Genomic DNA, 11,234 nt, shown 5'->3' on the forward strand with positions numbered 1-11,234 from the left:
ACACCTCCATAATGCGAAGGGGATTCCGACTGGAAATAATAATTGTGCTGAAGTGTTGTGCTTAAACGTTGCACCTTGTGTATTGGATAGCTTGGAGTTGCACAGTGGGGACACACAAATCGCGGTCAGAATGAAGTGATTTCCAGCATCAGTGGGTCGAAATATGCATCTCCCTTTTTTTATTGCGGAGTGATGCAGTGCCTGAATGAAAACAAAAAGCGCCAGGAAATCGGATTTGTTCGAGCGAAATGAAATTTGGGTATTAAATCACTGACGTAGATCATTTGTTTGCCTTTAATCAACTTGAATGTATCTTTTTACCCGGAAGGATGAAGGGCTGCGACAGTTACCGCCGAATCTGACCAGCATTTCCTACGCTGGCACATTGGTGACTGGCTTTATCCAATTACAAATGTTGTAATCTAGCGACTTGCATCGGGGTTTGCATTTTGCCAAATTCCGAGTGGAAGTCAGACATGGCAGAATATGTCGAGCTCTCCTTCAAAGCCGCTAGTGTTTGGGGACAAGGGGTAAGTTGATTCGTGGGGTGAGGGTGGGGAGTCCAGCATTCTGTTCAAATTGAGAGAAAAACAATAAAGCCATTTGTAGCCTGTTTATTATAATTGTTATTTCCCGAATCACTTTACTGTGCTTGAAGTGAAGCCTATGAGCCGCATTGCTCTGTCAGAGCGCTCAGTCGCTTCTGAAGCCCTTTTTTTCTCCTCGTTGGGGTTTTGGAAGAGAACAGTTGATCTGGAATTAGCTGCAGAGAGAATGTGTGCGTTTGGTCAGCGCTGGTATTATATTATTTTCCAAAACACAAAGATGCTTTTGAAAATGGCCGTGATTTCTTTTGAATCGGGGGCTCCTGGCGCATCTCATCAAGGAATAGATTTGAAATGTGGTCAAATGCATGTTGATGCTGGAGTGACGTTAACGCAGTGGGTGATAAGTGACGCTCACACTAAAATGCAACTTCCTATCTCAACTCGGAGGAGCCTCCTAGCTTTGCCTTTAGCCAGGCGGCACAGTGCAGTACGTCTCTCTCTCTGCCCAGTTAACAGCCTGCGAGGAACTTGCACCGGAGAAGCAGTCAGAGATCCTGGGAGTGATCATCGGGGAATGTCGTTTTCTTTAAACTTTGGATGACCTCAATCTTATTGGGGAAGGGGCGGGGATGCGATAGCAATTTGAGTGCATTGCCCGCCCACCCCATTTCAAATTGGATGGGGGGTGGTTTGTGTGTGAGGGGGTGCTCTGTGCGTTGTTAATGTATGTTTGTGGTGATGGTCGTCGATAGTTCACGATGGCAAGTATTCACACTTTGCTTTCTGTCTCTCTCTGTCTTGTCGAAGGTGAGCAGCCGCGGGTGGGAGTGAGCGCCGGGAGCCCCGCCGAGATGTCCGTGTGGCTCACGCGGGCCGTCGCCTTGGCTTCGTTGGTGGGCGGCTGGTGGTGGCGGCTGGAGGCGGTGGCCGGTGGAGCCGCCCCGGAGAGCTACGGCGAGGCGTGCGAGAGCCTGTGCTCCTGCCAGGAGAAGGACGGCGTGTTGGTGCTGGGCTGCGAAGACAGCCGGATCGTCAGCGTGCTGCAGCTCAGCCCGCCCCGCTGGCCCGTCTACCACCTGTTCCTCAGCGGCAACCTGCTGAGCCGCCTGCAGGCCGACGAGTTCCTCAACTTCAGCGGCGCCGCCGTGCTCCACCTGGGCGGCAACCGGATCGAGGAGATCGAGGCAGGCGCCTTCCGCGGCTTGCACGCCACCCGGCGCCTGCACCTCAACAACAACCGGCTGGAGGGCCTGCGGAGGGACGCCTTCGCCGGCCTGGAGCGCCTCGAGTACCTGCAGCTGGACTACAACTACCTCCGGCGGCTGGAGGGCGACACCCTGGACCGGCTGCCCCGCCTGCAGGTGCTCATCCTCAACGACAACCTGCTGGCCGGCCTGCCCGCTGACCTCTTCCGCCACGTCCCCCTCACCCACCTGGACCTGAGGGGCAACCGGCTCCGGGCGCTGCCTCACGCCGGCCTCCTGGAGCACCTGGGCGGCCTGGCCGAGCTGCAGCTGGAGGACAACCCCTGGGAGTGCGGCTGCCCGCTGCTGGCGCTCAAGGCCTGGCTGGAGAGCATCGCGTACACGGCGCTGGTCGGCGAGGTGGTCTGCGAGACCCCGTTCCGCCTGCACGGCCGCGACCTGGGCGAGGTCTCCCGCCAGGAGCTGTGCCCGCGCCGCGGCCCGGCCCCCATCCCCGCCGCCGCCGCCGCTGGGGTGGGCCTGGACTCGGACTGGAGGCCGCCTCCGCCTGCCCTGAGCACCCGGGGGTACTTCCACAGCAGCAGCCCGGTGCCCCCGCCCACGGCCCAGCACCCCGCCCCCGCCACCTCGTCCCCCTCCAGGTCCCAGGCCAAAGGCACCCGCCTGCCCAAAGCGCCCTCGTCCCGGGTTAGGGTGACCACCTCCCGCAGCCCGTCCCTCAGCAAGGCGGAGGGGGACGGCGAGGAGGGCCAGGGCTACCCATACGGCCCCATCTTCGCCTACCAGACCAAGCCGCCGGTGCCCCTGGTGTGCCCCCGGCAGTGCAGCTGCCAGCTGCAGATCTCCGAGCTCGGCCTCAACGTCAACTGCCAGGAGCGGCGGATCGAGCGGCTCTCCGAGCTGCAGCCCCGGCCCTACAACCCGCGCAAGCTGTACCTGAGCGGCAACCGGCTGGCGGCGGTGCGCCGCGGCGACTTCGACGAGGCGGCCGGCCTCGAGCTGCTGCACCTGGGCCACAACCGGATCGCGGCGGTGCAGGACGGCGCGTTCGCCAACCTGACCCAGCTGCGGCGCCTCTACCTGAACGGCAACTGCCTGGAGGCGCTGGGCGCGGGCTCCTTCCGCGGGCTGCGCAGCCTGCGCTACCTCTACCTGGAGTACAACGCGCTGCGGCGGCTCGGGCCCGGCACCCTGTCGCCGGCGCCCGGCCTGCAGCTGCTCTTCCTGCACCACAACCTGCTGAGGGCCCTGCCGCCCCGCCTGTTCGCCGGGCTCAACCTGACCCGGCTCAGCCTGCGGGGCAACCGCTTCGCCTCGCTGCCGGTGGCCGGCCTGCTGGAGCAGCTGGCCTCCCTGATCCAGATCGAGCTGGACGAGAACCCCTGGGAGTGCGGCTGCCCGCTGCTGGGCATGAAGCGCTGGCTGGAGCGCCTGGGCCCCGGCGCCCTGGTGCGCCGCCTGGCCTGCCACTCCCCCAAGCACCTGGCCGGCCACGACCTGGCCTCGCTGCGCGCCGACCTCATCTGCCCGGACCACTCGGACGAGGTGGCGCTCTCGACGCCGTCGCTGCCGCGGCCCGCCCCGCCGGGGGCGGCCGCTCGGCCCCTCGCCACGGCCGGCGCGGCCACCCCGTTCCCGGCGGACGCGGGCTCGGTGGTGCCCCTGTCGGTGCTGATCCTCAGCCTGCTGCTGGTCTTCCTGGCGTCGGTGTTCGTGGCGGCCGGCCTCTTCGTGGTGGTGATGAAGCGGCGCAAGCGGGCGCAGAGCGAGCGCGCCAGCACCAACAACTCGGACGTGAGCTCCTTCAACCTGCAGTACAGCGTCTACAGCCACGGCCCGGCGCCCAAAGCCAAGAGCCCCGCCGGGCACGTCTACGAGTACATACCCCACCCTCTGGGCCACATGTGCAAGAACCCCATCTACAGGTCCCGCGAGGGCAACTCGGTGGACGATTACAGGGACCTACACGAGCTCAAGGTCACCTACCGAAACCCGGTGGAGGACGAGCGAGAGAACCAGTTGAGGAGCCCCTCGTACAGCATCAGCACCATCGAGCCCCACGAGCAGGTCTCCCCAGTTCAAGACGTGGACCATTTCTACCGTGGCATCTTAGAGCCGGGCAAACAGTCACCCACTGGCAACAGTGTTGAATATAAATTTAGTAGCCCACCAAACTATAATTACTCACCGAACTATGAAGTTAGACGCCAGTATTTGCATCCGGAGAGGATGAGGGAGACGGTGCTCTACGGGGCACCCGGTAATGTATATGCCGAGCAAATTAGAAATGATTACCTGGAACTGAAAGCAAAGCTTCACATCGAGCCGGACTACCTCGAAGTTCTCGAAAAACAGACAACGTGCAGTCAGTTCTAAGCCACAGAGTTGTTTATATACAGTATTTATTTCTAATTATCTGAAATTCGGTTTTATTTTTTATTGTTTCCTTTTCATTTCACATACTTGTTTGAGGAGAAAGTGTCTGGCCACCAGATAATCACCTTGAAAGATTTCAGCCAGGGGTGTGCACCTCAACTCACGGCACCACTGAAACACTGGAGTTTGCTAGGATCAGAGGACCCTAAACTGAAGATTTTCCTCGTGATATACTGACAATAGGCATAAGTAAACGTATTGGATTTCATTGCCCCAGACGGGAACCTTACAGTCTTTCTTACATTAACTTGCCCATCTGGAAGCAGTTTTTTAAAAAAATAATAACTTAACTAAATTAGCATCACATTGTCTTAGTAAATTGCAGTTTCTTCATGTGTACAACAAGCCAGGTATTTTAGTTACAAAGTAGACCGATACCATACTTTATAGTCACATACACAAAAAAATCACCTGGTAGTTACCTCTCCAACCAAAATATTTTGCTTATTCCTAGATGACATCAGAAATATCGCATGTTGTACAAAAATGCACCAGTTCATTTTTGCAGTTTTGCAACATGACTCAACATACCTGATGCAGTGGATCAAAGTGTGTCATAGGTGATGTCAGTGCACAATTTGGATTTGGTTCTAGCTTCAGCTGTCTTTATAATTAGTCAAAATGGTCCTTCATTGAACTTCACGAGGCTAGCACATCCCTAATTTTAGTATGAAGCTCTTATTCTTAAAGTGGATGTCTTTGTATGCATTCTGCACTTTTAAATTAGAAAGAAACCTGAGGTCTTTAATATTCATCTCAGAATTGCACAATTGAGTGTGTGCAGTGGGGCCACGCAGGGCTATCTGTTGGATTGTACAAATCTGTATGTAATGTCTGTACCCTTGTAAAAAAAACTGAACGGGGTAGTTATATTACACCACCGGGTGTTAAAACTGGCTATTTGTGTGATTTTTTTAAATACCATATATAATTTAACAAAAAATAAATTATAACAGGCAGTTGAACTTCAAAACAATGGCAGATTGCTTTGCATTGGCTACACATTAAAGCCAAATAAAGAGAGATGACAGTGCAGTGAGAATCTCTTGTCAGGAAGCAGCATTTTAATTGGATTTACTGTTGTCATTTTAAATATTTGTTGACATGGAATTGTATTTATTTGTCAAACTGGATTTCCAATATGAGCCAGCAGCAAGCTTAGTAATCTTAAGTTAAGGGTTAATGTGATCTGTCGATGAAGGAATTCTAATTAAAGAAGCATCCAGAGGTAGACCTGGAAATTTGACTCTACAGACTGCATTAGCATCCCCAGTAGAGGTCTCCACAACAATCATCAGCAGTATTTTAGATCCAAACCCTTAAATTGTTAAATATGGTATTTGTACCCCATCCTCTAATGCTATGATTAACATATATACACGAGAAGGTCAATATTAAATGAGTAATTTTTTTCACATTAATTGGTTCCTAAATAAAGTCATTTTTTCACATGTCAAGGGATTTAAAAGTGTTCAAATGGCTAGGCCTTCTTCCCTACACAGTATTCATTTAAATAATTTGTAAACTCCAAACAAGTTTTTTTTAATACTGCTATAAAGTGTAAAGTTTTTTTTTACCAGTATTTATCATTATTTTCACACAAACATATCAGTGAGACGATTTAGTTTATTAGGTAATGTGAAGGAAACCATCCAGACATGATTTTCTACTGTAGGTCTTTATTGTAGAACATTGTAGATTTATTTTATGATGCAATACTTTTCTGTGGTACTGCAAACATAATTAAGATCTAATTGTCACAGAACAAAAACTGATGCATTGCCCTCTGAAATCTGTTAAGTAATTTAATTACGTTGGATCTTCTGGAAGTTTTGATGTAAAATACAAATTGGTACTAGCAAAAGTTATATTGATTTCCCAAAGGATGTTAACTTATGGACATATTTTCATTATTATAGCAAATGAGAGAGCACCATATTTACTATTTTCACCTGATTACATTATACTAAAGACTCAGTAAATCCTTTTCACTCTTGCTTCTTGTAATATGTAACCATCATGGCCAGTCTTAAGATGGAGCTGGTTCTAGTTTTGTGGAATTTAACAGTGCATTATAAATATAGTGGGAATATACTGTTACTTATCATGAATGTACCCATTTTCTTTTTTTTTTCATAGTGCATACATGCTAAGGTAGGCAGGCATATCTGGGAAAAGACAGTTGGAGTGTAGGTTATCAGATGCATTCTATCTTCTTTGCTTAGCCCAAGTGTAATGCAGCGGCATACCAATAAAATAAATCCAGTCTTTCTCCTTTCCTTACTGAAGATGTTACCACTATATGCCACATGCACTAAGTTTATTTCATACACCGCTGTCTAATTTTCTCCATTGCTGATTTAAACTGCATGGTACAACAAAATACATCCTGACTGACTGGGTTATTGAGATTAGTTTATCACCAAGCAAATTTGTTAAAAGGGAAAAGATTTTGGACAATCTTCATTATTTAATTCAATGCAGCTTGAGGTAGTTATGCCAGTGCCATTGATTAAAGTGTTCATGCATAAACCAAATATCTGTATAACTCCGATTGAGTTAGCTGTTGAATTATTGTTCCCAGAAAAAAAAGAAACAATGCTTAACTCTTTGAATTCCAAGTCAAATCCAATCTCATATCCATTTAGTTTTTATTGGCTAAGTAATTATATGTATTCCTCATAAATACATTAAAAATAATCCATTTGAAGTGCAATGGCCAAATCTTGTTGGAATAGGGCATCATTATCCTTTAGATGCTTTTTTCACCTGAGAGTTCAAACGCATTTTTGCGTTGGAGCTTGTTGCCAGTGAAAGCTGATAACAGTGGGTGACTGCAACAGGATAACTGGGACCTGGGTGTGTAATAGGACCATCGTTAAAACTCATTATTAAAGCAGGTTTAAGGTTTGAGAGAGAAAAACAGGAAAAATAGAAAATAAGGGTAAATTAGAAACAAATCAGGTTTGGAAATTGAAAAGACAAGAAAGCAAGATTGGATTGGAAAAAAAGACAAAGTGTGCAAGTATTTACATTTAAAATATGCAAAATATTTGCTAACTTTATTACATGCAGGAAAGAGCCTCAACAGTTTAAATTATTGCAGTTCTGAACCAGATTAATTGGCACTGCATTAGTAGTTTTATTTGATTAAAATATTTGTACCTGTATACTGTTAATTTTAACCCCTAATGTTTTCCTAAGTATTGTACAAACTTAACGCATTATTCAAAATTAATGGAAGGATTTTAAAAAATGCCTTTTATGGGAAGAAAGTGCAGAGTGGCAAAAATCAAGTAGCTAATTCTGGAGATTCACAATTCGTGAATTATCTCTTCATCCCCTTGATTGTCCTGCCAAATTTGTCTATTAATAATGGTATGTCTAAGAAAGATTTTTACTTTTTCAGCAAGATATGGCCACTTCAAGGTAATAAAACTGGGACTACCTGGGTGGTTAAAATCATCATAATTTCTATTTATTAAGTGATGGTTTGGGAAGTTTATTGTTTGAACACATATATATTTTCAGAAAATCTAAGTTGCAGTGACATATTTTTGAGCAATGATTGATCAAATTATTGCATAAGATTAAATAACATCTATTACAACTTATCAAATTACATCGAGTAAATGTTCAAAGAAATGCATTATGTTCATTTAGTTATAATTGATAAAGTAGCACGCCTCCTATCTACAAACCTTATCAATCCAAATTATTTCAACATCAAAGTCCTGGAATATTAAACTGTAATTTACAAATATAGAAACAGACAGGTATTCAAATTGTCTTCCCACAAAAATTTTAAACTTGATAATTATTTTTAAACCACTGATTGATAAGATTTAAAATCCTTGGTAGATTTTTTTTTTGTCTGGGATTTTGAAGTTTTGTGTAGTAAATTTTTACACAGGTGTGAATGAAGTAAAAAACAAAATGGTGCTCAACAGTACAATCTGACACTTTCTCATTAGGATGAAAGAATACTAATATATTGATTTATGCAGTATTTCTTTATTTTGTCTTTACAGCAACAGAAAATTTAGATGAAATCTAATTTTTAATGCAATCAGAGTGTGACTAAAACTTTGAATATGTGACCCAAAATGTAAGAATCATGCTCAAAATACATAATATATGGAGTACAGAGAATTGGATCTTGTTAGATGTTCATCTCAGTACTATTTGACCTGAATCCAGGTATCACTGGTTATTAGCCACTTCAGAGAAGGCACCTTAAAAAAGCATGGAAGAAATAAGTCAGTTGTAAAGTTAATAGCTGAAGGTGTAAATTAAACATGCTGTACAAAAGATGGAATGAACACCTCTGATTTTGAGATGTTCTCTGATAGCATATTACTTTTTTTTTACATTGTACATCCCTATAAATAATGTTTCACTAAAAATGAATAGTTTGTTTAAACTTGAAAGGCTCTCAATGCGCTACAATCGCTGTTGATTCCCATAAGATTCAGTTTTGTGACATCACCTGAATTTCTGCTGGTCCCTGCAGAAACTGGTTTGCTGTGTCAGTGTTCAAGTATCATGTACTGCAACACAAAGTCACAAGGTATTAACAATAAATTCATAAGCAGATCCGTACTACAGTATTGCTACAAAAGTTGTTGATGGATAATTACAAACAGAATAGGAAGAAGGTAATTAAGATTTGTTTTAAATAAATAATTTATTTTGTGCTCAGGAGGAGTAAAACAATCTTTTATTGTTTTATTGTATTGTGTTGAATATAATAACTATAGTTTTACCTTTGAAAAGTTAAAATTATTGAGTGAATTTTGGCAACAAAGCAACTCAAGCGAACCTGTGCTCAGGACTGATTTGTAGAATAGTTGACTTGTTTCCGTGACATGCTTATGATTTGTTGTGTCTTATTTTAAAAAGAATATATATTATATTAGTCTGCTACATTTTTATGATTAAAGAGAAAACCTGACATTAATTTACAGCAAATTAAATTGACATATGATTTATTGTTTTATGAATTACCTAGGGAGTTTCCTGACTTTGGTGTTTTCTTTTCAATCCATTTTTTAGTGGTCTGCAAGGTAAAAGTAAAGCAACACTTGGCTCTATAGGGATTGGAAATTCAATATATACATTCAAGCCATCCCACAAAGTGATACAAACATTCCTGTGAATCCCAAAGACTCCTGTCATCCTCCTGGAATATAAAACATAGAAACATTGAAAATAAGAGCATGTAGGCTAACCAACCATTTGAGCATGCTTCCCCATTCATTGTGATCCAACTCGCTACTCTGATCTTTTAATCCCAAGTGCTATATCAAACTTCTTGAAATCATACAATGTTTTGTTCTTGACTGTTCTGTGGTAGCAAATTCCATAGGCTAACTACTCTCTGGGTGGAGAAATGTCTCCTTATCCCATTCTTAAATCATTTACCTGGTGTACTTGGATTGTGATCCCTGATTGAGGACTAACCCCCATCATTAGGAATTTTCTGCATCTACACTGCCTAGTCCTTTAGAACTTTATCCAATTCATGCAATCCCCCTTAGTTCTTACAAACTGCAGCAAATACAAACTGATTCAACCTCTCCTCATTCATCAGTTCTACTGTTCCAGAAATCAGTCTGGTAAATCATAGCTGTCTTCCTTCTATAGCAAGAACATTTTTCCTCAGATAAGGAAACCAAAACTGTGCACAACATTCCAGACGTGGTCCCACTCAGGCCCTGTATAATTGCAGCATGATGTCACTGCTCTTGCACTTGAATTCTCTGGCTCTGATGGCAAAATTTCATTTCGCTTCTTTACCACGTGCTGCATTTGCATGTTTACCTCCAGTGACCAGTACAAAAGCCCAGGTTTCATTGCACATTTTGTGCTCTCAGATATTCTGTTAATAAGCTATTCTCCTGCTTTATTTTGCTATCAGAGTGGATAACCTCACATGTATCCACATCGTACAGCATACACCATGCATTTGCAAATTCATTTAGTTTACCCAAATCACAGCAAATAATTTGTATTTTCCCCACAACCCCTCTCCAAGCAGCTTTGTGTCATCTGCAAATTTAAACGTATTACATTGAGTTCCCTCTTCCAAATCACTGATATACTTTAGCAAGAGTCGGGGTCCTAACAATGATCCCTGTGGTACCCTACTATTCCCTGCCTGTTTTCTTTGTTTATCGTCTTTCTTTCCTATCTGCAAACCAGCTTTCTATTCATCTCAATACACCACCTCCAACCCTTTGCACTTTAATATTGCTCATTAATCTCATGTAAAACTTTGTTGAAAGCCTTCTGAAAGTGCAATAAAGCATGTTCCTGACTTCCTCTCATCCACTTTACTCGTTATACCCTTGAAGAAACTCAGTAGATCTGTCAAACATGATTTTGGAAATCAATGCTGTCTGTCTTGTCCTGCCACTTTTTTTTGCCAAATGCTCAGCTATTGTATGGCAATAAAAAAAACATTCTGTACACCATTGCGCATAATATCCCAACATAATCCCTGACACACTTCTTTAATTATTCTTCTGTTAGAGAACATTTGAGCCCTATCCGTATTTTTTTCTTTGTTACAGGAAAGTCAGATCAGCAAAAACACTCATTGCTATTTCTACCTGGCTAAATAGAATTATTCGACAGAAGAAATAATTTCAGTGTATCTTGTTCAGGAAAACAAAATGACAATTTAAGGAAACTTTTAGTTTTTGTTTTCAATTTGCAAGCCTTAAGTACCAAATTAAAGTAGCTGGACTTTGTTCTCAGTATTTCAGTTTCATTAGTGTTATTGAAATGACCCCTGAAAATGTTATTTTTGAATGGAAATAATACCAGTTTAGTTGACTTAAACGTAACAATCTAGCCTACATGCAGTTTACTGATCTGTTCACATTTACAGTGAATCTTTACAGCGTCCTCACAGTTCTTTGACTTCATCATAATTGTAATTTTTTGGTCTGTTATCAATTTGACATTTCTCTGTGCATTATTTTTAGCTCATTGGTTCAGATCTACTTGTGCGCACAATTTTAACGGAATCCTTAACCCA

General features: G+C 44.1%; 1 protein-coding gene across 2 annotated transcripts; it reads left to right on the forward strand.

The window, feature by feature from the left end:
• The first annotated feature begins 467 nt into the window (after positions 1-467).
• Positions 468-5,678, forward strand: LOC132816403 (SLIT and NTRK-like protein 5). Of its 2 annotated transcripts, XM_060825934.1 has the most exons (2): positions 468-530; positions 1,356-5,678. In XM_060825934.1, the coding sequence occupies exon 2, from the start codon at positions 1,400-1,402 to the stop codon at positions 4,127-4,129; it is 2,730 nt and encodes a 909-aa protein (XP_060681917.1). In that variant the 5' UTR covers positions 468-530; positions 1,356-1,399; the 3' UTR covers positions 4,130-5,678. The 2 variants fall into 2 exon arrangements, with proteins under 2 accessions (XP_060681917.1, XP_060681916.1); XM_060825933.1 differs by lacking the exon at positions 468-530 and having other exon boundaries at positions 1,031-5,678.
• Positions 5,679-11,234: the final 5,556 nt, after the last annotated feature.

This window comes from Hemiscyllium ocellatum, chromosome 6 (assembly GCF_020745735.1).
Source record: "Hemiscyllium ocellatum isolate sHemOce1 chromosome 6, sHemOce1.pat.X.cur, whole genome shotgun sequence".
NCBI lineage: Eukaryota > Metazoa > Chordata > Chondrichthyes > Orectolobiformes > Hemiscylliidae > Hemiscyllium > Hemiscyllium ocellatum.